This window comes from Agelaius tricolor, unplaced genomic scaffold (genome assembly GCF_023055355.1).
Source record: "Agelaius tricolor isolate 1412-34295 unplaced genomic scaffold, bAgeTri1.0.p SCAF_13, whole genome shotgun sequence".
Taxonomy (NCBI): Eukaryota; Metazoa; Chordata; class Aves; order Passeriformes; family Icteridae; genus Agelaius; species Agelaius tricolor.
This window is the reverse complement of record NW_027269273.1, coordinates 20,792,957-20,819,443: the sequence shown is the minus strand read 5'-3', so window position 1 is coordinate 20,819,443 and position 26,487 is coordinate 20,792,957. Positions and strand designations below refer to the sequence as shown.

Here is a 26,487-nt window from a genome sequence, read left to right as displayed (position 1 = left end):
CTTATCTTCAAGACTAACATAATCCAGATACACTGCTTCAGTTCCAAGAGTTCCCTTTTGTTAGGAAAATTGACAGGTTTCTCTTTCTTTGGGGTAAAGGCTACAATTCAGGGCCAGAACCGATGCTGTAAAGTTAATTTCCTGAAAAGACTGACTGCTCTTTAGTTTTAAAACATTTACTATCTTTACCTTATCTTTATCTTTTTAGTATTCTTTTAAAACATCTCTTATTGCTTCGTCTTCTAAAATATTCTTCTACTGTCAAACTCAAAAAATTACTCAGCTTGTAGGAGTTTTTTTGGTGCTTCATTTTTTATTTGTTGGTGAGTGTAGAAAGATTGAGATAAGCAGTACTTACTTGGTGGTATGAAAATATTCAACTTTGGAGCAGAGAGAGTTAAAAACAGAAAGCACATTTATAAAGAAAAAGCTTCCTTGCAAGCAGAAGATTCTGTAGCTCCAGCTTAATAATCACTATCATGTAGAGCAAAAGCAATTTATTATTAAGTTTTGTAAATCTACATACAAAATAAAAAAATATGCAACTTGTATTAGTCTATTATAAACTGTTCTTATTTAATAATATGCAATTTGATCTCTTCAAAGACCAACCTTTACTAGAAGCTCTGTTACTTCGTAATGACCATAGGAACAGGCATTGTGAAGTGGTACCAGATCTCTACATAGAAGAAAAAGGAGAAGGATGATTAGTTCAGAATACACATATATTAATTTCAAATGCATCAAACACATTGCAACTGGTACTATGCTTCATATTGAACATTTTACAAAAATTATATGACAAATGTTCAAATGAAACTATGGAGAAGTAAGAAGCTGAAGAAGAAACCAGAAAATCCCATCAGCATTTATCAGAACAGTAAGCATCTAAAACAATCAGAAGATGAGAAGTGAATTGCATCGTCTCAGTGCAGATGAAATGATTCCACTCAGACTTGGAATCCTAAGCAGGAACAACTATCTGCAGGGGATGCTCAGGAGTGACCCTAATTATATCCTTTTTCACAAGAACAATGCTGTAATATCTTCTCTTGTGAAAACTAATCAATTCGCATTTTTGTCACAACAGAAAGGTTAAAGGTTACAGAACAGTCTAAAGTTGGAAATTCTCTGTGCTTAAAACAGTATTACTGCTCTTTACTTCACCTCAAAATGGATTTTGTTTATTCTGAACAAAGGGAAAAAGGAACCTACCCTTTATCCTTAGCGTGCACATCAGCTCCATGCTGCAGTAAGAGCTGGACTATTTTCACACGGTTATACCCAGCTGCTAAATGCAATGGAGTAGACTGAAACAAGAGAATGCAGAATGAGTCAGTAACACAAAATCAAGGTTGAGTTTCTATTTATTTTTTCACAACTTGTTAACAGTACTAAATGATGAAGTCCTTCAAGACTTACAAGCTTAAAAAAATCCCAGAGTGCTTGAATCAGACATTTGATAACTATGTTCACTGTTGACTGACTACTCTTGAAGTCAACATGAACACAAATCCCAAATTTACTCCATCACTAATACAAAGGCCACTTTTGGTTTTTTAGCCTACCATAGCTATAAATACTTTGCTGGCACAAACTATATCCTTGTGAAAGGGGAAGTAGGAAGACCATTAGCAACAATGACTGTTAAACTATGAAGAAGTCTCTCTGCCAATCAGTGAAGTAAGTTTGAAAATTATCAAGAAGGATTGTTATCCACGTTTGTGAATGCAGTGAGCAGGGTGTGGGGGAAATTTCATCTCTTCTAAACTCTCACCCTCCAGAGAGCACACAGATAACTAACTGCTCTAGGATCTTTTCTAGCAAATGCCTTCAAGCATCAGCAGCACTAAAGGCAGAGCTACAAATTAGTGAGGAGGAATCTTATCCTCTGCATTTACAAACCCATCCACTGAACCAGATTTCTACAGTTCCTAGAGAATGAGCCTCATAACCAGATGAGAAAACAGAGATGCATCAGTGTTTTGGAGATCCCAGTATCTTACCACAAAGCTTCACAAAGGGGAAGTAACTAAATCAAAACTTGGGTGAATGAGTACAAATACTTAATGAGAATAATGATGCCAAAAAGTGATACTCAATAACCTGAACCTTCTGTAGGCTAGAGGCTGAAACCAGAAGACTCAGGGCTTTTCAGAATGGAGATTCTGAACATTTTTATGTCTTTCTTTACCATTACTTACAGCAATGAGCAGCTTGCTCCTGCATCAGGAGCAGCAACTTGCCTAAGGGTGCATGTCAAATAAAGCACCTGTGTATTTCTCCCTGACAGGGACAAAAATCTGTGCAAAGTCCTCACTTCTTTATCACTGCAGATATGAAGGTCAAGCAGAAGCTTCAACTGAGGAGTTTGTTTATTGATCCTATATAGAATTACTTGCAGAGTCCTTTTAAGATTAAAAAAAAAAAAAAAACCAACCCCTCAGCTGGCTACTAGAGAGGTGGAATCTTATTTTTCCCACATACAGTGAAGAAAGTAGATTTTATGTTTAACATTTTTAAAATCTGATCAAACAGTAACTGGATCATGTAAGAGATAACTACTTTTAAATCAGTTTTAAACAAAAATACCTTTCTGCCATCACTTGCATGACAGTTAACATTTAATGGTGTAAGAAGAGACATCATCTTTTCCTCATTTCCACTCCTGAAAAACAAGATGTGAAATGAGCAGAAATATTCTTATCCCAATTTTTAGTAGCTTATTCTGGTTTTATATTTTTCACATTCAACAGATCTGACGCAACACATTCCCATCTGCATTGCCAGCATTAAAGAGAGAACAAAAATGCATTTATGGAACTACTTTTGTAGCTTCATTCACAGAAAACAGGCAAAACTTAGCATCTAGATGGAATGCAAGCTCCAAAGACTAAATATCTATATATAAATTACACAAAATTCTGCAAATACAACTAATTCCAGTTATTTTCCAAACATACATACCTGGCACTCTCTAAGAGTTCATCTTTCTTGTATTCACCTAGAAGACAAAAGGGCTTTCTTTAGCTATCAAATAAATATCTGTACGTGCAGTTCAATATTTATCCTCCTCTTCAAAAGTTTTAGAGACCAAAAGTGCTAGAGTACTTACAAGTACTCTTTTCAGTTGTTAAAGAGAGCTTTTAAAAAAGAGGAAGGGTGAGTTTTCACACAGGTGGGTATTGATAGGACAAAGGGAAATGTGCTCAAACTGGAAGAGGAGAGATTTAGACTAAATGTTAGGAGGAAATTCTTTACTCAGAGGGTAGTGAGGCATTGGAATAGGATGCCCAGAGAAGTTGTAGATTCCCTGCCTCTGGATGTGTTTAAGGCCATGTTGGATGGGGTCTGGGCAGCCTGGTCTAGTCAATGTTCCTGCCCATGACAGGGGGTTGGAATTATGTGATCTTTAGGGTCCCTTCCAACCTAAGCCATTCTATGACTCTAAAAATTTGACAGTTCATTATTGAACTAGCATGATAAACTACCCAGAACCCATGCCATGACTGAGATGATGAAAGCCATATGGGAATTCTATTTAGAATTATAAACCAGAGACAAGTTAAAGTAGTATCAAAAAGACAAGCTCCAAACTACTGTGTTACATCAGTTCAACATCAGTCCCAAAGGAATCTAAAGATTATCACTTACCAGTCAGCACTGCTTTTGCAGACGGGTCTGCTAAATCCAAAGCTGTTCTGCCATCTGTGTTCCGGATGGTTGGTTCAGCACCGTGCTGCAACAGCACTGCAAAAATGCCAAAGTTTTCCATGAGAAAACAATTCTACAAGACAAAGTTTATGAGACATAACATTACTGTCATCTGCAAACAACAAAAGAATCATTCTAACTTCCTTTTTCCAATTTTTAATGTCAGCATTCTGCAATGTCATCTGTGACCAGTGTCTCTGATGAAACATGTCTAGACACATTTTAAGAGAAAAAAGCAGATCAGAAAGAGAACAACTACAGACCGACAAGAGAAAATCTCACTTGAAAGCTTGTGACCGACCCACCACAAAACTCAGCTATTTTCCATCAGCTCCAGAGCATGCTGCCCCAAGTCCTGTGCTAACCTGCAGACAGTAGTGGCAGGCTGTGCATGCTGAACTCAGGTTAAACAGGCAATGTTATCTGTACAGCTCTCTAGAGTTTTACAGCTCTCTTAAAGTAAATGGCAGCAAACCACACAATCAAGAAATGTGTCTCGACTATGTGTCTAACTTTCTACCTCCTCCTTAAAGAGTTCCTCTTAAGAACTGTGTAGGTAAAACAGGTAGTCAATATAATTGAAGTTTTCCCATCCTTAACTAATTTAACACAGCTGCTACACATAAGACAGAATGAATCCATTATTAAGATCACTTCTGTTCTTCTCACTGCACTATGATCAGAAGCAAAAGGCAGCATAAGAGTCTAGGCTGAAATAGAAGAGAATTTAGCTCCATCATGTCCCTTTAAAGCACTTTTCCCATGATGAACCTTAATAGGTAGACTTTATAAAAAAACTATAAAAAAAGATCCAAAAACCTGTATCTTGTAACAGTGACATATGTATTGAAGTTTATGAAAGATGTTTACTTTTAACCCTTGTATCAGCCATAGCTCCATAGAGTTAAAATGGTCTTAAAAGGGTTCTAGATTTTTTACAGTGAAAACAAGTGAGTCAGTCACAGGAAGAGTGGGAGAAAATTACCAATGCAGACATCTGTCTTCCCCTTAATGGCAGCTTCATGAAGGGGAGTGTAATTCCAATTATCTCGAGCATTGGGATCTGCACCGTGCCGCAAGAGCAGATTGACAACTTCAGCATGGCCAAAGGAGCAGGCGTTGTGAAGAGGAATAAGGCCTCCATCATCCCGGGCGTGGACATTGGCACCACTTTGAAGTAAATATTCAACTACATCCTTCCGACCAAAACCTGGAAGAGGAAAGGGAGAAAAGGCTTCAGGGTGGGGGAAGAGAAAATCCTGCCCCAGATGTGCAGATTAAACCAACAAACTTCAGTAACAGTGACCACTCCTAAAGACAATCACAACTGGCATATTTGCTAAAGAAGCATTTACATACTAAGGATGTTTCTGAAATTCTTTAAAATTTGATTGAATTCAGTAGAAAAGTAATATTAAAGATTACAGAAACAATATCTTGATAGGGTTCCCTCCAATTTCAGCTGTATCTGGCATACTTATATGTTTATTGTATATCTGGCAAATGAACTAGGACATCAAACTGTATCTATATTTGCTTTACTATCTCCATATGAGGCCAGAACCACAGACTCTACAGCAAATTCACTTTTGAGTCTCACCATGCCACTTACCCACCCTGCCTGTCCTAACAGAGAAGAGTAGTTCAGAATACTTGGGATGAGAACTGGATCAGATACATGGTCCATGCAAAACCAATTTATCTGCACAGGCACAGTAACTCATATTCACTGCACATGCAATCATATTTCTGCTGCCAAAAAAATTATTAGTGGCTATACCCATGCAGTCTTATTGTCTATATTACATTATATGCATAATGTTTCTCATTTTTCAATATGTTCAGCTATTCTAAGTATTATAAATACTGTTATTTTTCTTAAATGTGTCCCGACATTTTTCTCGTTTCCTCAAGCTTTCAAAAAATTCTGTTTATAGTTTGAATATATAATCAAAATGTACTAAATTATTTTGAGGAACTACTCAGAAGAGAAATTCACATGTGCACGAGTCCTGCAAACACATAATCAAAACTGTAATTTGATGACAGACTGCTTGGTATTTTCTTCTAAGTACCAAAAAATGTTCTCCAGGACTGCTGCAATCATGCTACACAAGACTCTGATCAAATTCTTTATTACATATCTGGCAGCTAAACCACTCATTCTTGTACAGAACAATTCCCACCCCTCAAGGTATTGATGTAAAGCCACGTTTTTACAGGTAAAATTCCTCACCAGGAATCAACATCATAATTGAAAATTAACATCATAATTGAAAATCAGCTGTAGTAAACCTTATTCTAGGCATAGAGAATTCCCTCTATTTAATACAGACGTTCAATCAGATACAATTCATGAGCAATCCACAGCTTCTCTCTCAGCAAAGCCTGCATCTATTCACAAAGTACCTTCAGTACAGCAACACCCCTGCAGCTAATTTGATGTCCATGAAATGAACTCATTTGTATCACACCAATTTTTGTAACTTCTCTCCAGCCCCGAGCGCACAGCAGGGATTCCTTACTTCCTTGGGGAAGCATCTGTACAACAGGGCACCATATATGGAAGGGGAATTATTTTCCCATTGCTTTCTAAAGGATGCATGAGTACAGAGGAAGTGGCCAAACTGCACAATGGTCTCTGCCTCTGCTGTTTTTCCTGAGAGTGGAAAGCAGGGGCAGCCTTTGCTATCATGGGAAGGCAGTCACTGCCTACTCCAACAGCTCCTCTTCACCATTAGTGGCTGCAGTAAAAACTATTTCAACACTTTAAAAAACCCCAACGCTGTAATTTTTAAGAGGTAGGTGTTTTCTTTAGCTCTTGGGCTTTTATCAAGAGACCACGTTTCAACTGTGCAAGGTAATGGTCTTATCATCATGAACTCTTTGTTTTAATTGCCAGCAAGAAAGGCTGGCTACTCAGGACCCCGAGCTGACGATCTTCTATCACCTGTGACAGTTGAGCAGCTCAATGCACTTGCTCCCTGGAAAGTTACAAATTTTTAGCTGACAATTTGCAATTATTAATCATAGACAAAATGTACAACTGTGCATAATTTTAAAAAGGTATTTATTTACAATCACAGTGGGTTATAACTGACATTCAGCTACTTCTGATGGGATAAAAAGCTAACAGAAAGAACTTAGCTCAAATTCTTCTCCCCTACCTTGGATATTCATATATTTTATGAAATTTAGATTGCAGGAAGGGCATTTTACCTGCCAAGTCCTTAAAACCTTGTGATACTTTGACACACACTGCGAAGAAAAAGACTGACTTGAGGAAATAGATGCAGTTTATGATGGGAGAGGATGGAGCCTCTTTTATTGTGAAGGATGGTGGGCTCTTGACTAAACCTTCAGGATAACTTAACTATCACACACACAGTTGTGTACTACAAAATCCAAAGAGCAACCTCCAGCAAAACTCCAATATGTATTACTTTTGATAATGACACATTTCTAGGGAGAGCCTGAAGCTTTTTTCTTTTTCTTCAAAATCTGCCTTTACAAACTGACACATAAAAAAAGAGGAATTGGGTTTATTTTTTTAAAAAAATTGTTAAGTAAGATCGGGGAAAAGACTTAAAAAATAGAACCCAAATTTAGACCCAGAATGCCACTAAAAAAGGAAAAAAGGGCAATACAAAACATGGTGACATTATGTATTTCAGCTCCAACTCCTCCATAAAAGAAATCTTGAAACTGAATGAAACTAGTCAGAGAAGTTTTGTAATGTATTTTCTAAGAACACCCAGACAACTAGGATAAACAAAGCCAGAATAAAACAGATTTTTGCTTTTACTTCCTGGAATGTGACTCTTTCAGAGGCAAAGACAAAAGAAGTGAGTATTATTCCAACTGTGAATAATAGGGGAAAGGCAAAAACCAAACAAAACCAGTCAGGCCCAAGTCCAAGAGCTACTTATGTCCACCTTTCACACAGAGCCTAGTGCAGGTGGGCTGACAACAGCAGAGTTCGACCTGAGGGGTACAGAGAGTTCCTCAGAGAAATCACACAAGCGTTTTCTGTCCCATTTAACCAGAAACTCTCAGCATCTCCTGCAGGCCGCTGAGAGGAGCAATTAATTTCTCTGTAGCAAGCTGGAAGAAGACTCGGGATGACAAGAGTGTCTCTCACTTACACAACAACATGTTTAACCTCAGAAATCTAACAACTACACGAACCTATGGCTATACATTTTAAAAGAAAAATCTTTCTATAGATCAGAAGTTATTTAAAGTCAAGACAGATCACCCCTGTTCAGAGAGATAAAACAGATCATTATAGTGAATGAGAAACATCTTAGGCAAAAAAACCCCAAACTAACCAAAAGCAAATAAATAAATAAAACCTACCCCTCACTTCTCCCAAATGCCCTAAAACATACACAGTTGTTTAGAAGTTCAAAGTCTATAAGTGCACAGGAAGGATTGCTGCATATAAAAAATTAGCTACAAAAATTTATTTTCCTCTGACAGGATATTTTAAGTTGTCTCCTGAGCTCTCTTGCCAATTAAGCTTTTTGAATTTATTAAATACTGCTGTCCTGAGAAGACTTTCAAGAACCTAGACCTAAGTCTGAGTCAAGCTCTCTTAACATGAGGAAAGGACACCTGAAGCAGAAACCTTTACCAAAACAATCTAATAAAGAAAGAAACATCTCTGCTACTACCCATATTGATTAGCTGAAAAGAAGCTGCTGTTTTCTGCAGCCTGTCAGCCCTACATCTAAGGCTGTAATTAAACCAAAACAACCAACATGAAAACAAGAGTCACAGTCAGGTCTTTGTCTGAAAAGGTGGGATACAATCTTCTGGCCAGCTGCCAGTGAAAGCCGTTGTCCTGTGACGTCAGGCGTTTGCTTACCTACGTCCTGAATTAACAAAGTCCATTTGTCAAAGATAAGAACGCAAAAAGCTTAGAAACGGTGTTGTCTGACAAACACCTTCATGCGTTCAATTCTGAAAATGCACAGGCCCGCTGAAATCCATGAGAATTGTACGTGGGACATGTGTCCCTGTCAGAGCTCACGTGTCACAACACGAACAGCAGAAACCCCACTCCAGATCCGTCCTCAAAGCCAGACGAGGTTTGTTAAAAAAAAAAAAAAAAGAAAAAAAAGAAAAATGAAATAAGCGAGCGGACACAGCTGTACCGCTCGCTGACCCCTCAGCGTGGGTGACACCGGTTCGGGCCCGAGGCCGATGCTCGGGGCCGGCGGAGCGCTCGGAGCGCTCGGACCCCGGCGCTGCGCCCGGCCCGAGCGGCGAGGCCCGGGCGGCCCGGCGCTGCCGGCGCTCCCCCGCGGCCCAGCCCGGCGCCCCAGGGAGGCGGCACTGCCGCCCGGCTCCCCCTGCCCCGGTACCTGCGGCGAAGTGCAGCGGGCTGGACTTCCTGCCCGCCGTGTCCCGGCTGTTCACGTTCTCGGGCCGCACCAGCCGCTTGACCCGCTCCACGTCCCCGTTCCTGCAGGCCTCGAACAGCTCCCGGGCCGGCTCGGCCGCCGCCGCGCCGCAGCCCGGCGCCTCGGCCAGGGCGGCCGCGCCGCCCGCGCACCTTCGCCCCGCCATGGCCGGGCCGGGCCCCGCGCAGCCCCCGCCCGCCGCCCCTCACGGCCCGGGGGGCTCCGCACGCACTCCCGGGCGGGCGCTGCGCCCGGCGGAGGGATCCGGGCACCGCCGGCCTCGTGCGCAGGCGCGCGCGGCGGGAGCCTCCCAGCGCCGGGCTGCGGTGCTGCGGCCCGGGCCGGGAGGGGAACCCGGCGCGGCCCCTCACGGGCTGCCCTCAGTGCCCTCTGCTCCCTCGGGAGGGATGGTGAGGAGCAGAAAATAAATACAGCGCCAGCCATTCGTCCCAGAAGAACAAATGTGTCTTTGGTGCTTTCAGTAGTTAAATGTGAGGATTTTTCTGTTCAGGGATTTTTCCCCCCTGCAAGTGTGTAAGACTGCATTTTGGTGCCAATGGCTTCATGATCCTTGCACAGTTGCTTATATAGGAAAATACTGTGACTCCTAGGAAGTTCAGAGCTTGCATAATAACTATGAAATGGAAATTATACAACTTAAATGACACAGTTCTCTTTATTAATCTCGAAACACAGATATTAAAAAACCTGTTAGTTGACTTTGCCAATTCAAGGTTTTGGAAGAGAATAGGAAGTGTTCTGTTCCTCCCTGCCCCTGCAGTAAGCCTCATCGGCTTGATGGGGAAGCCTGAGCCTCTGGGACTGACTGGAAGAGAATTCAGTTGATCATTCTGAAACGTGGTTTTTTTTTTCATTCACACCATATTAAAACACTTTGGAAAAAGTAGCTGAATAGGGTCAGTACCTTCCTGTTGCAAATGCAGAGATGAGTAGCTCCAAAGTCAATTCACCTTGCAGACTTCTGTCACATTAGGAAATTACTTAAGTACAAGGAAAAAGATCTAGCACATTTGTACAGTCTAGTCACTTCCATTCTGTCAAATATCCCTGTCCCTGAAACAAGGCAGTTACATCCAAATTTTCTTTCCCTGATCCATGCTAATGCCTAAACTGAACTCAGGAATTTTTTGGGGGAGACTACAAGCCGTACCAGGCTGCCACCATGCTAGGGACAGAGCAAGGTCTGATGCTCGTGTCAGTGTGTGTTCAGTTTGGTAATTTACACACAGCCACAGCAGCAGAGTGACAGAAGAATGCAGCCAGCACAGGGCAGAAACCACATGCTTTGACATGCCTTCGTCATGTGTGTTTTCTGTAATCCCACTGGCTTCTCTCTGGGTCTCCACTGAAATTTCAAACTGTGCTCAGCAGGCAGGGAATAGCCAAGAGTCCCACACATACATAATTCATCCACTGCTTTGCATGGGGCCATAATGTTCCCAAATAAACTGTCATCAACTGTGGCTCATGGGCCCTCTCAGACCTTCCCAACTCCTCCAAAGTGTGCATGATGAGAGCTTCCCTTCCTGCCTGCAGGCACCACAGACTGAAAACAAGACCTGCAATGCTGCCATTTGTATCTTTTATTATCACCATTAGCATAGCTTGGAAAATGATACAAGCTTTTGAGTTCATAAACCCTTCTCTGCAGAAGCAGAGAAGCAGCAGAATGCACTAACAGCAGAAGCAGCAAATGCATTAACTTGACTGCTTTCATATCAAAATTAAAGAAGGGACTTTGTATCTAGAAATCTGTGGAAGTGCAAATACTTGTGTAAACACAAACACATCCTGCTCCTCAGTCTTCTAAATAATTTAAAATCCAGAACAATATTTTACTCTTCCGCTGGAGCATGATTATAAAGAGCATAGCCTGAAATAAATTCTACATTCTCTCCACATCACTATACCCAAAAGGTACTACTATTATTCTAAATTATCTGCAGCCTGATGTCCTTTTCCAGCATGCCCTCGTGATAGCTTGACTGTGAAACTACAGCAGGTCTTTATGAATGGAAACAATTAAAAAAATTACTCTGTAAGAGCAGGATTCAATTAGCCTTTAATTCAAGAGGCAAAGACTCTCAGCATATTTTAGGACTGGTGTGTTAATAGCCTTCTCAGTGACTTTTGAGATTCACCATACATACCCCCCTTTTATATGTTATTTATATGTTTATTTATTTTATGAGAAAATAATCTGTAAAATTCAATATTTTTCTTCCTTCTTCTGTACAATACCATGGTTAGAAAAGTATAGCTGAAATATATGCCAAATCCCACTCAATACAGGTGGCAGGGACTTTTCTAGATGCAGCAGGGGGTTTGTAACCCACCTGTTACTAACCCAGCCTAAGAAGCTCAGCCATGAACAGATCAGAAACATTTCACTGTTATTCCTTTTAGTTTAATTTGTGATATAACAATGGCCTCTACCTTTGAAGTATATTTATTCTGGTGGCATAACCTCACAAAACAGAAACATGAAGTATTTTGGAAGCGTGCTCAGTTTGTTTAGGAACATGCTTGGTTGGTCACTAGAGGGCAGGAAAGGAAAAGAGATAAAAAGGAAGGAAAAAATAGAAAAAAATGACGGGGAAAAAAAGAAAACAGAAGAAAAATAAAAATAAATAGAGAAATATATAGAAAAAGAAAGGAAAAGAGGGATTGTTGGGCATGGAAAGACTACAGCAGCCTTGCAGCCTTAAGAAGAAATTATTTTCCTTTCTGCTTAGGAGATTAAGGTTTACTTTTGGGGAGAGACACTGTTCATGCCAATCTACAAGGCAGTCCATCAGGTTTAGGATTTTCGGCTGTCAGCCCTTCATGTTATGAGGATTTTCCATTTTTTTTCCAATTGGTCCCTGCAGTTCTTTGCCTTGCTCTTGGAAGCAAAGTAAAATGCTGGAATAAATAGAACATTTCAAGAGTTCAGAAATTTAGTGTATTCCAAAAGGAGAATGATTCAAAATTTATTCCATTTGAAGTATTTCCAGATGAGACTTGGAAAAAAAGCCCAAACCAGGGATAATTAATGTGTACATCAGGAAATAATAAAACGTTCCTATAAAGAAAAGAGTTTATTTTGGAGAGAAACAGAAATGATCTGTTGTTTATTACTATATTTTTATAAGTATAAATAGAAACTTTCTCAGTGCAAGCTTCTTTTTCTAAATTAAAAGATCAATTTATGAAATATAGGCTCACTGCAAAATCAAAGCAGTACAGGCTGTACATTAGTATGTGTAATACTGGATCTTTACAGAAACTTTCTCCCTTCCCCTTATTTCATCCATCAAGTACTTTGGCTATGTCTCTTAAACAAGCAGGAACTGGTTCTTTTCTTCTGCCAGTTACCCATGTGTAGTTAGTGGTGTTTTATATGCAACACCTATATTTAACCAGCAGTTGGGGGTAAAGTGTAATAATTATAACATGTTGTTCTGGAATAACAAAGGAATTAAAAAGAAAAAAAAACAAAAACGAGGAGACACAGAGATGGTGAAATGTTGAGAGACAGCTTTTCAGAGAGGAGCAAGCACAAAGCCAAGTGGTCCCTCTAGGAGATGGGGATATACTGTCAGCTGCTAACAAGCTGTAATGGGAGGCCATTTAGTTATCAAAATACTCTACCTGTGTATGCAGCAACCCAGATAATTGTTCAGCAGCTTCATGACCAGCTGTGGGGACAGCAGTTAGAGAAGATTCTTTTTAGTGCTAGGGAGAAGCTTGTGTTCTGGACACCAGCAGCACAGATAAATGTATAAGAGTTCATGGAAACTAGATTGCACAGAAAAAAAGGAAAGCCATTGGTCCAGGATGCCTGTGATTTGTTTAAAATTGTTCCAGTTTTCTGTCAAAAACTGCTAGACAGAAACATGTCTAGAGGGCCTAAATGGAGCTCTTGTTTGTTTATCTGTAGTGCCTGGAACATTCTGAGGTGACAGAGAGCTTTTTTAAAAGCATAGGCTCCTTGTGTGCAAAGCAGAACCACACAGGGTGCCAGCATGAGAACATGGCAGAGGCCTGGGAAGCTGTGATTTTTTATTGGGAAGAAACCACAAGCAGCAGAGGAGCAGTAGGGCCAAAGATCAACATTGACGGGGGATGCCAGCAAAACAGATTAATCTGTACCTCAAATAGGTATAATAATATGAACATGCTGAAAGCAATTGAAGGCAAACCAGAATATCTGTCCAGCCATGAAATTCATTTTTTCTGGAGCCAGTCAAAAGAAAAAAAAATAGTGGGCTAATTAGGTTAAAATCTGTGTAGAACTGACTGAGATAGTAATAGGGAAAGAGCAATTCTCTTGAAAAATCATCCAAAGGGAGAATATTTAGAAGGAGCAACCAACAAGTAGTGAGAGACTCTCCATGCATTTAAATTGCAATTCAAGGGACATTTTATTAACAAATTTTGTACTTGTTTTCTGTCCCAATTAAAAGCAAAAAAATACAAAAGGCTCTGTGGAGGTTCAGACATCTTCACAATCTGCCCCGGGCCTTTAACAGAAGTGCCCAGGTCCTCCAATAAATTAACAAAGCAGGCAGATTTCTCAGTGTTTTACTCTTAATTGACCTCTGAAGCAATGTTCCTCTTTCCACTGATGGCATAAGAAGCCTATACTTTTAATTTGGATACCTGAATTGGTTGCCTATAGTATGTAAATACCATCCAGAGCAGGCAGTGTGAAGGAAAGCAAAGAAGCAACTAAATGTAATGGTTTTTTTTAAGGAAGTAGTAGTGTACCACTCCAAATAGTTGCACATAGATTGTCAAGTTGTTATTTCAGGCCAGATCTTTGAGAGGCAATTTCTCAACAATTCAAATGATGGCTTCTTGGAACAGCTAGTTCCACAGTCCAGGGAAAAAATAGGAGAATGAACAAGCTATTCTTGACTTCAGCCTAAGAAAAACTTACTTAGTTTAAGAAGTTTTTACAGTTTCACCATGAAGTAATAATTGTCAAATCCAGTGAACTTCAGTATTTATAATGGAAGGCTCCTGCTGAAAAGTAGTCCATGGCAGTGATTCAGAAGAGGAATTGTGATGAAAAGAAGGAATGTCATTACAGTGATATTGAAATCAGACATTAAACCATTAAAATCCTAAGACTTACTGTGAAGAATACATGCAGATTTTTAACTTAGTGACAGAAAGTAGGAAACGTTCAAATGGTTGTTGGTGTCACACTCTAACGGTCAGTAATCTTCAGTAAAGCCTATAAAAATGAATGCAATTTTTTATTTTTAAAAGGAGGATTATGAGAAGTGAACACAATAATGTATATGTCCTACTAAGCATAAGTTATCGCAGAGCTAAACCAGCATTACAGCTAGAAACTTCTCCTTTGGGAGGATTTTTCCCACACCTTAAAATTCATTGTAACCAGTAATGTCTCAGAAAGGGTAGAGTATATTTTGTGAGGGATATTCTTTGAGGAAAAAAGTGCTCCATTAAGACAATTCTTATGTTCCTGCAGGCAAAGTTTAAAATCTTCATCCAAAGATATTTTTGTCTTTAACAGAAAAGTCTCATAATACTCAGATATTTACCAGATAAAGATATTTGCCTTCCTACCTGAATGCAGACTAGACAGCCACTCTACAAATAAGGGGCTAATCTTCACTTAAGGGATGTATATTTCATTTATTTGTTCCCTGAGTCAGTTGAAGGCAGAATCCCTTTATCAGAACTACAAGATCAAAAAAAGCAGCAGAACTGCTGGTTGCACCTTAAATTTATTGAAGGCTTGAGTCTAACAAAAGTTAGAAAAAATTGAGTAGTCAGAAAGTTCTGAAACAACTATATACTTGAACAGTGTTGAAAGCAAATTAAATTGCAAAAATAAGTTAAAAGCCTTTAGCAAGAGAGAGAAAATTTTAAGCACTTTATTCAGGCAGTTTATTCTAGGATTTTTTCTGTGATCTACTTTTTTTAATCTCTAATTATTATAAGCAACTGAGATTTCTTCTATATAGTTTATATGAAGCCTTAGAGCAGTAATTTATGTCTTTTTTTATCCATGGAAGATAATTTTTCCATTACGTTTAGAAAATTACTGATTTTCTTCTTTTATCAAACATGCTTGATTGTTGAAATGTTGCCTTATAGTGACTCTCAAGATCATGGGTCCACAGTGATGTAATCTGACTGCCTCAAAATAGTAAATGGTGCTAAATTTCACCTGGGAATGTGATTATTTAGCACAGCACTGTGTACTTGGCCAGTACAGCCAATGCCTAATACCTGAGAAACTCCTCTTTAAATGGCAATAATTTTAGTGTATAGGGTAATGCTATGTAATGAAGATTTTAGCTATCTGGGAAGTATATTTTAAAGTTTTCCTTTTTATATTTTAGAGTTACTGAATACATTTCTTTATAATTAAAAAGTAGGTCATTTTTACTTTGCATGATTACACAAATGCTAACTGTTGCTGCTAAGGTGAAGTTACACAATATTTCATTTCAACAGCAAGGTTACTAAATATATCTTATGTTCTATCTCTCTGGAATGGTTCCAGGAACATGAATGGTCAATCCTTCTCTCTTTCCTTTTCAATTCTTTGCCTCATCTGGCCAGGCCCTGTGGTCTTCAAGATGAGAAATACTTAACTGAGTCTCCTACCTCACTTCCCCAGAAAATACCCAGTGGAAGCCTATTTTACTTCCAGATCTGTCTCATAACTTGAACAACTTCAAGACTGGAAACAGAACAGCTGAATGGAAGGTTAGACTGGTGTGGAGAAGAGTAGGCATGATAGAGATCTTAAAACCTTAAAGACATTTGAAATATTATCTCTGCACACAATATGTGTGCACACAAATCAAGGTCCCACAGGCATCTAACAGTGAAATAGCATTTTTCACATTAGGTTACCAACTGGTTTTCTTCAGAAAGGATCATCAGCGAAATTCTTTCTCTGCTGTCTGGACAGTTCATGGAGCAGAGCTACTGCTGTCTTCCTCAATACTGTCCTTGCATGGAAACTATTCAGTGTGGGCCAGAATAGCCCTTGTAATCTAGATGACATGATCCAGATGTTCTTGTGGCCCTCTTAGCCTGTAAACAGAAGTCCTCTGCAACAGATAAACATTGGATACAAGTTGGCCTAATTTGTATTTGGTCCAAGATAAATGGTATTCCTGGAAAAAATATATGGAATGCATACTAGTTACTAGGGATCCTAAATGGTAGGCAAACAAATTATCATTTGAGTCAGTTTGACACAACCAGCAAAGTCTGCTGTGCATTCAGAGGGGTGCAGAGCACTGTAGAACTGATAAGAGCATATGCACAAATGGCTCAAGGGTTTTCTTCTCCATTCAGGCACTTTACACTGTAACAGTATTTGATAATGCTAGTAGGAATATTAGTTTCCCTTTTATAGCTACATTGAGAGATCCAAAAGCAGTCTGTGCTGTAGCAAAGATCTGAGAAGCCACAGTGCAGATTTACCACAACTACTGATACATGCCTGTGTTCATTTTGTCCAAGACAGAAAAACCACAGCAAGGAAACATTGGGAATCCTCCAATTTAGCCAAAAGAGCTTTTAGCAAAACAAACTTGGAATAAAATAAAATTGTACTTTTCTGAGCAATTCTTACTTAGCATCTACTCAGGTAACACAGAGAGGGAAGTTCTGGGAAATTGGATTTGCCTTATAGACAGTATGAAGTAGAAACTGTCTTTTGCATCTAACAGCACAAGATGTAACACCATCTTCTGGGAGAGAACTGGTCTGCTTTTAGCAGAGATCTCACAGACTCCTGTAGCCCACCTTGGCTAAGAGCTGAATTAGTTTTTTTTCCCCACATGGCCTAGTTCTGTCTAGCAAAATATTGGAATATTTGGAGTAGTCATACTGACTTACATAGAGAGCTTTGATAATTAAGCTGGTCAACTGCCAGTCCCTTTGGGATAGGAAAAGAATCTGAAAGCTTTGCCTCTGCACTGGCAGAAGAGTGGGAGAGAAAGAAATAAATCTACCATAGATTCCCTTAGCTAACATTCCTCAGCACTGTGTTATTTATTTCTGGACAGATTTATAATGTACTTTGATGCTGAGCTCATAACATTCTTAAAAGGAATATTTAATAAATCCCTGAAGAGAAGAATCAGAAATCAGGACATTATGCTTCAGTATAATAAGAAATGAAACAAGTATTCATGCTACTTACATTGTTCAAAAAAGCTTTGGGAAACCATCCTTGTCCAGCAGCTGCTGACTTGGAAGCTTGGGTTAAGACATGGTGTGAGCTGGTGCCTTCCTCTGCACAGGGCCACGAAGGCTGCAGGCTGCAAGGGGCTTGAGAGGCAGCAGGATGGATGGAGGATGGGCAGGGAGTGCAACACTGCTGTGTGAAGTGTGCACCACCTTGCACTTCTTGCAAAACAGCATTTGTACAGCTATCTTGTCTTTTTTATTGAGGTAATTACCCAGTTGGGATGGTAGAAGAGTTCACTGTAGGTGTGGTAAGAGTTAATTCGAGAATGAAAAAAGGGTGAAGTAAAAGCAGATGTTCTGCAAAGTGATATTAAACCACCTAAATAGTTCTGCTGGCAGAATGAAGCAGTCATAGCCTTGCTATTATTATTAGTCTGATCAGGAAGGATGAAATTCAAGCTATGCTCCCACACAGGCCAAGGTCACAGAGTTGCTCAAGATTGATATCTGTATGTATGGATAGAAGTCAGCTTGGCACAGCACTTAAGCTCCTCCTTTAGGAAAGCAGCCTAAGGAATCAGATTTAACCTTTAGTTACTGACTTACTTTGGAAATATACTTGTTCTTGACAAGGAAACAAGGAATCCAAGATTGTGTGTTCGTATTTTGAAATTGCCTGGTTACTGATTCTTTTTAATTTCTAAGTTACACTTTGTCCAAATACTTTAGACAGAAGATTTATTGGCAGTTTGGTTTTTTTTTTTTCAGGCAAACTGCCAGTGTCCTAGTTTAAACCCCTGCTTCTGCTCTAGCTGTTCCCAGCACAAATGTGAAAGCTTAGGTGACATTATACTTTTTGGACAGGGGTTCCAAATTCAAACTGTGACAAGGCTTAATATAGCCCCTCTGTGGGGCTATAATTGGGAGGAATTATGCAAAGCAGCTGGGCATGTGGTTACTGTGAGTAATGGCAAAGTCTGATGGTCTTTTTAATTCTGATGCCAAGCACCCTGATAAATCTTAGAACATGGTGCCATTTGGAAACCCTGCCTTCTGTCCATTGTTTAGGGAAAAAGAAGTTGAATGAAGAGAAACCACCATAAACATAATGTGAATTATGTGTCAAAAAGTTTCAAACCAGAAATTTAAAATCAGTAAAAGACCTCGATTTTTTAGGCCAAAATGGTACTTCTGTTATGCTAAAAACTGAATTAGAAACATGGCTGACAAATTAAATTGTAATTCTGCACACAGGATATTTTGTACCCCGTTCTTTTGCAAAACACCACAGCACTTAAAATTACTAAATGGAACTATTTACATAAATGTTAACCAAAAATCCCAAACAATAAAAAAAATTCATATAAAAAAAGTCTAAGAAGTTTTTGACTTTTGGGAGGTGAGAGGGAAATATTTTCACCAGTGACTGACAATTATCTGCTCTTTGTGGCGACTTAATAGGAAAAATTATATCCTTCTCCTGCAGGAAAAAGTATGGTTACAAAAAAAGCCCCAAATAGTAACAGCCTTTCCAGGGACAAGTCCCAGAGAAGATCTTCCACAGTTCCTTGGTACCTTGACTGGTATTCACTTCACATTCTTTCAACTCAGGGATCTCTAAACAACTTCTTAACTAGCAAATTTTCTGTCAGCTATTGGAAGGTTTTAAGTTACCAAGTGATTAAGAAGGAAAAATATGAAAGAGATAGTGGAATTTGTTTTTTCTGTTTGAAGCTTAGCTTGGACCAGTTCTGTTGTGCTGTGTACAAAAACAACTTCACATGGGCATGGACCCTCCAGGCTAAATTTGGAAGGAATTCAAAGCAGGCCACAGTGACCTGCAGGGATTTATTTGAATGTTCTTTTCCTTTGCTGTGTACCTTTTATTATCTTATGTCAGTCCTCCAAGTTTATCTATATGAAACTAACACTCTCCTATTTTTAAATTGCTTCTGCATAAGGTGCAGAGCCTTTCCTTTAAGATAAATATGAATAGTTGTGCATTTGTGCTACCAAATTGGCACATGTTTGCAGCAGACCCACTGACACACTAACCTTGCTTTTGCACCTGTTGTGTTAGCATATAGTAAGACTAATTCACTGATTCTGTGAGGGATCACTTGGAGCTCACAGGCTGTGCACCTTGGAAGCTGCCTCAGCTGCACCTGAGAACAAGACTGCTCTTAGCCATTTTTCAGGACAAAGGAGTTCACCTCAAGTCCTGCTCTGTCTTCAGCAAACACCTGACATGACCCTAAATTTCTTAGTTCACTGAATCAATTCTTGACTGTTTTCTGTCAGCTACAAGTGGGAGGAGGCAAGGATGAATCTGATCCCTTCCCCTTGAGTCCTCTGGGCAAGAATGCCACACTGAGTCCCTGTTACATTTCCTCCAGTAACTTGCTTTGCCCCAGTCCAGGGATAAGTTTTCCACTGTGGAGAGTTTGTTGTGCAGGTATGTGAGCCCAGCCCCAGGACTGGCACACAGAGCTGTTAGACACTCGTGACTAGCACAGCTCCTCTAACTGCAGGGATGAAAAAAAAGAGGTAGGAGGAGAAACTGGATGTCAGGAAAACGTGCTTCTTAAAATGTCACGTGTCATTTTAGCTGTCACCTTTTCTTAATTTTGTGCTGCATCAATTGAGGCACAAGGTGAAGGAAACAGAGCAAAGGGAGGGCAGTGGCTAGCATCTCCTCTGAATTAGAGACCTTGTGCTTAGCACTGCTCAAAGACACTAAAAGATTTTCGTTTTTTTTTTTTAAGTAACATCCAAGACTGAATTTCTGTCAGAATATTCTCACTTACCTGCAGTGAGAATATAGGATTTATGAAGGCTTAAAATTTCCCTTCATGTTTAGACAATGTATCTAAATTATTTTTGCTTGGGCCTTTCTTGGCACATATTGCATTTAAATGATGACATTTGTGATGGAAGAAAAGGACTGACATGAACTGGCAGCACTCCCTTCTGGGTCCCCTTTGAAGAAAAGGCATGATTCCACAAAAACAGGCCTCTGTCACAGCATCTACTTAGAGACAGAAGAAAGCCTCTAGATACAGAGCCTCTAGCCCAATTTTTTCCTAGGCTGACATACATTTTTTTCCATCATGACTTCCTCCTGCTCTCTGCCGCTACTCCAAGTTAAACCAAATTTAGTAGGCAGTTCCAGATATTCCTATTCAAAAGTGTCCCCTGGCAGGAAATCAGTGCTCTGTTTTTCAGATTAAAAAAGAGCAAGCAAGCTAAGCATTTTCTCAGGATGTATGCTTTTATCTCTCTCACCCACTCTAAATCCATGCACATGCTTTTTGCATCAGCCATCCTATCATCAGCCCTCTGAGCCTGGCTACCAACAGCAAATTTAAGGTGGTTGAGTAGTCAATTATCTGCAGGAGTGAAGTCTCAGTGGGTAATTGAACTCATCTACTCAAAAGACTTAGAAAGGAAGAACACTGGAATTAGATTTGATACTATATGTCACCAATGGAGCCACAATACATTTTGGTAGTAGTTAAAATACTGTGTGACATAGCAGCACGTCAAAGAGCTCTATGGTACTTTGGCTACAGGTTGTTGGAGTGTCTGGTTTATCTGTAAGTCATGTTTCCTTCCTGCTATAAAGTCTTGCTCTAATTCAGATCTTTGACTGTCTAACTCTTTTGATAAGGCATGGAAACATCATCATTCCACTGTTAAACTTACACCAGTATGAATCTGCAGGGAAAGAAGGTGTGCTCAGCTGGTCTGCTGAACCACTCCTCCCATAAACAGACAGTATAGAAAGATGAAATCAATGTTAGGCAACACTTCATAAAACTGTAAGCTCTTCTTGGCATTTCTTTTCAGCACTGCAGCAGATTTGAGTTGGTTTTTGCCATTTGATCTGTTTATAGTATACTGAAGTACAGAAACCCACGGATTCAAAGGAACCCCATGCTCTGTTAAATTTCTGCAAACTACTGTGGCTGTGGGAATGATGCACAGTGAAAGTGTAATTGTCCCTAAACTGGGAACACACCCCACTGAATGTGTTTCTAAGCACCATTTTGCCCCATCAAGAAAAGCTTGGCAGGAGTTTCAGGTGGGGGTTCCCACCCTTGTTATTAGCTGCATTGTAAGGGTTACACACTGTGTGTGGTAACATTGCTCAGGGAAAGATCTTCAGGAGTATAATTACTCTTTCAAATTCATATGGATAAAGAACAGAAATGATCCTGAGAACAGAGGACCTCAAAGACCCATGAAAGCAATCTGTATCTCTGTTGACTTCGTTGAGAAGGTATCATTAGAAATGTCAGCCAGAGAATCAGGGCAGGGACTTTTTATATTTACATGGTAGATGTTATTCATACTTCACACCAGTCTGATGTGCTTACACTGGAGTAGGTCTCATGCAGTTTCATTAGGAACAGCTGGTTTTTATCCACTTTGCATCCAACTCTCATAGTTTATACAGTTTAAACGAAATAGAGATGAATGTCTTATTTTGATAAAAATGGTAGAAAGAATGTTTTGCTAGCTTCAGCAAACTGATGTAAAAATAAAAACCATAAATGTCAGAGTCCAGGAAGCTCCCTGTCTTGGACAGAATGACTTTTCCCTGCAAGAAGGATTCATTTGCTTTTATTTTTGTATATGGCTATCATAAAAAACAGGGCACAAACATAAGCCTGGAATAAAAAGCCATAGTGTGCTATCAACTATATTATGTATTTTTAAAGTTCCATATGCTGTTTGAAAACATAGAGGACAAAACAAGTACTATATCACTTGCAAAACTTATAACAAGGGATGATAGAAGTAGGATATACCAGAAGAGACATTAAATGCTACTGACTCTAAGGCTGATCTAAACCTTTTGATTTAGAACAACATCAGTGACAGAAAGCATAGCCCGTCTCCTTTGCACAGTATCTAGAAAGGTGATTTAACAATAGTCAAGAATACGTTTAGACTTGTGAAGCTTTAGGATGTAGTATGTGAATCAGCATTCTTGGTTTTTGGATGAACAGATAATGAATCATCACTTCTCTTCCTCTATCTGTACTTACACTGTGTTACATAAAAGGGCCAGGTATTCTGTTTTATTTTCTGGTATTGTACCTGCAGGGCATGCCTAACCTGATTTTGAAACTAGCAGCCCTGATAATAGGGTGTAATTTCTAAAACAGAGACATTCCATTGACCAACACCCCATCCTGCTTTCAACATTGTTGTGCTATGACTAGCAGAGAAGTTTCTCCCTAAATACCTTCTTTGTGGGATATTCAAACACTGACTGTATAAATTACGAATATGGCTATTTTCTTGGGAAACCAAATGTGTAATATATGACAGCAGTAATAAAATCAATGCATAATTTCTGTGCTACCTGTTTCATACGGAACTACAGTTTATTTTCTTTCATGTTCACTGTCTTTATTACTGGCCTGAGGAAAAAAGCTACCAAGGGAGCAACTTCTTTTTCTTTTGGGGTACAGAGAAATGAAAAAAGTTAGTAATTTAAATGGGATGGAAAAAGATTTATTGTGTAAATATTTTACTTCCCTCCATTTCCCCACTTGCTCCCAAAGGACAGAACCACAACTTCCTCTCCCATAATAGCCAGTTGATATGGCCAGGCCCTGGCTTGGTGACAGCCAGCTCCTGTCCTATGAATAGGCTGAAAACTGCTTTGGCTGGACTCCATCTCTCTGAGCCTCTCCTGTTAGAGCTATGGATCTTTGCATGTATAAATATACTGCAGAGAAATATATGGGTAAAAAAGGATCAAGTACTTCAGGACAGGTTGTCCTAACCTAGGAGAAGGACATGAATGCCACACCACCAATGCCATGTGTTATTTTGTGTCCCATCTCATTCTCCACAAAGGGATCCTTGATAGAAATCTTTGCCAAAGGCAAAGAGAAAGGTTGGCTTTGTTGAGTTTTGTTTTTTAAATGCTATGTTTCCAAGAAGCACTCTGGTGGATATTTATTCCTTTAAATATCAGAACTTCATTAAAAAGAAAAATTTCTAACTACCTCTGGCTTAAGACAGGCTTTGTTTTCACCTAGTCTGGGAATAAAACCAGAATTCTTTTTCCCCCCAAGACACTCAGTGATTTCTCTTCAGATGAAAGCCCTCAGTCCTCATACCCTTAAAGTGTACATTATGGCTAGGAAGTGCATGTCAGTGTCACCAAGGGGAGATCCATGCCTTTGCAGCAGAGTGAAGGGTAGATGAAGTTAGGGCATGAGATCTGTTTTGCTCAATGAACTAAGTCCATCCCAGTGCCAAAGTGGACAAAAAGAGCTAGCCAGGAAGGATGTAGGGGGGTTAGGTTTGCATTAAGAGCAGTGGAAGGTCACCAGCATGGTTAGTGGCCTGGAATGTGCTGCAGAAGGTGAGACTGAGGGAGCTGACTTTGCTTAACTTGCAAAAGAAAAGCTAAGTTAGAGTAGGTCAGACTGCAGCCTCCCAGTACTGAGAGGAAATCAAGAGAAGGTGGAGCCAGACTCTCCCTTGAGAAGTACAGCAAAAGGAAAAGAAGGAGCAGTCATGTGTTGCATAAAAGGAATTCCAGACAGATAAACAGAAAAAAATAATAGAGTTGTTAGCACTGGCACAGGTTGTCTAGAGAGGCTGCATCCTTGAAGTTGTTAAAAGCTCAGCTGGAGGAGCAATCTGAGCAGCCAGATCTAACTTTGAAGCTATTCTTGCTTTGAGGAGGAGACTGGATTATGTGACCTCAAAAGGCCTCTTGCAACCTCCACTATTCTTGTGACTGCAATTCTCCAGAGAAGAATGCAAGATTATTCTCACTGATTAAAACCATTTTGAATCTTGCAAAACTTACTGTAAGCATTGTTGCATATATGGAGCAGCACATTTTGACAGTAAACCATCTGGGTTCTGGGAAGCAGCATCTAAGAATAACCCAAAGAAACCAATTTATTGCAAATATCTTATTTAGGCCACAATCTTCCTACAGTCAGGCCCATAACTAGTTCCCTTTCCACTGCAGGATGAAAGAGGACTGATGATGTTACAGCACTTGGACTGAAGAGCTTCATTGTTTCCAGCAAATCTAAAAATGAAGTGAATGTCTGCATGAAATTTGACCCCCATGAAACTGGGGAAAGATACATTCATATACATATGTATGCTGCACCCAAAGAGGCATAACTAGGTCAGATCCTGGGAAACTCAAATTTTTAGTCTGAAGTGGTTAGAAATTAAATTAAATCTGGAAGAGAAAAGATTCATTCATTCATCTCTTAGTATGCCATAGGGGAGTTTTTTCCCCGCACAGAAAATCCAAGAAAAACTTGGCACAGAATTTCACTTTACTGATTTGCAAGCCCCATTCTTCCCTGGTGATACACAAGACAAGAAGGACCTTGTAAGAGAACCTAAAATAGGGAAATGGATCATGTCTCTTGGGTGGCAGAACGAGAGAAGGAGTGTTACTCAGACCCTTCAAGGGCTTCTAAACACTCTGTGTGAACATCTTGCAGCTCTCAGTTGGGCTGCTGTCAGATATAGCAATGCTTATTCAGGATGAAGGTTTTAGTCAACATAAATTTTATGGGAATGGTAATCATACTGAATAATCACATGGCTCCTGCAAGTCTGCAGGGAATTATACACATGTGCATAAAAAAATCACATTTTTCCTTGAGAGATTGCAAAGAACAAGAACACTGCCCACATAGCTGATGGAAGTGTCTGCTGAACCAACATTTGCTTCTTCACACAACATTAAGCATAAACCAAATTGCACAAAGCAGCATTTCACTTACTGTTTTCTTTGGAAAAGACTATTTGTCAGCAGAGGTAATTCCTTTATCTAGGCCTAGGAGAAAAAAGCAGAGAAGAGACACTGATTATCTATACACAGCAACATGATTTATATTTATAAAATGTTTGGCCACAGGTTATCAAGGTTCAACCATCTTAGGTGTGTGGTTAAAAATAAAACCCACAAAAAATGGAGAAAAAGAATGTTGTGATATTGAAATACTGCATTTATTTTAGATATCTAGGACAGCTTTTGCATTCTCAAAAGTGAATCTGGTCTGCACTTATAAGCCAGATTTATACTCATGTATAAAACATATGTACATGTTTTGTTTTCTGCACTCTTGTAAGACACTTCATGGAAAGTTCAGGTTATTCCATGAATGAATACCTACATTTGTGCTCTTCCTTCTTCTGGTTTTCTTTCCTTTTTCACTCTATATCACAGCAATTAATAAATAATGTGGCATTGTCTTTATTTCATCTTACTACATACTAGCAAAGACTTCTAAAAGACTGCATTTTGCATAAAATCAGTTTAAGGAATTTTGCTCAAAATATCCTGAATTTGATATAATCACATGACATTAAACATTTGAGAAGCTGAGATATATTTTCTTGCTTTTCGTATGTCACTTTTTCCAGAAAGCAATGCACTTCTCTGCCACTATACATTTTCAAAGTGATGACTCATCTACAATTGACTAATTTATCATTAATCAGCTTTAACAAGATTAGACATTTTAAATCAATTTCGAGTTTTTAATTCAGTCCAAAGCTTTCAGTTACAAGGAATTTAAATGTCTTTGAATTTAACCTTAGAGATTTCCAGGAGTGGCAAGAACTTGCACTATTGACTGAAATAGAATGAGACCTAGAACCCCTATGAATGCCCAAAGAATTAGACCCATGTCCTGTTGCTGCAAGAAAACAAAAATCTGATCCATTTTTGCATGTGCATTTGGCTGCACGTTGCTTACCCTGCTCTCTGGGGGATGGTTGTGGCAGTATTGCAGTGAGGGCAGCGCAATATTTTTCCCCAGGCTCTCTCTGATTTATTAGCAAGTGATTACAAGGTAATTATTTACACTTTCTTACTTAAAGTACAATTTACAGGTATTTCAGTGAGTGCTTCCCAACAGCTGTAGCATGCTGGATCTGGTTGACACCATGCCCCCCCACCAATCATGAAAAATGGGCTAATAAAAATTCTAAAAATATCAAAAATTTGTTTCTTCCTTGTATGGACTGTATCAGTGCTGAAAAAATTCCTAAAACAATAACAGAGTTTCCCAGGACTAGTTTCCTTGGTATATATTTGCAACCATTAGTAATTTTCAAAGTTCACCAAAGGGTTCTGAGAAGCAAGAAAAAAATATAGCCT

The 26,487-nt window shown here is 39.4% G+C and overlaps 1 protein-coding gene across 1 annotated transcript in view; it reads right to left on the bottom strand.

Moving 5' to 3' along the window:
• The window catches only part of TNKS2 (tankyrase 2), a 28,888-nt gene extending 19,489 nt beyond the window's left edge, over positions 1–9,399 (bottom strand). The window contains exons 1-7 of the mRNA XM_071439116.1: positions 9,084–9,399; positions 4,700–4,924; positions 3,655–3,750; positions 2,968–3,004; positions 2,593–2,668; positions 1,216–1,310; positions 613–679 (exon numbers count right to left, since the gene is read on the bottom strand). Of these exons, the coding sequence (XP_071295217.1) occupies positions 613–679; positions 1,216–1,310; positions 2,593–2,668; positions 2,968–3,004; positions 3,655–3,750; positions 4,700–4,924; positions 9,084–9,288 (801 nt within the window). The 5' untranslated portion in view covers positions 9,289–9,399. The remainder of the gene's footprint in view (positions 1–612; positions 680–1,215; positions 1,311–2,592; positions 2,669–2,967; positions 3,005–3,654; positions 3,751–4,699; positions 4,925–9,083) is intronic.
• Between the last annotated feature and the right edge of the window lie 17,088 nt (positions 9,400–26,487).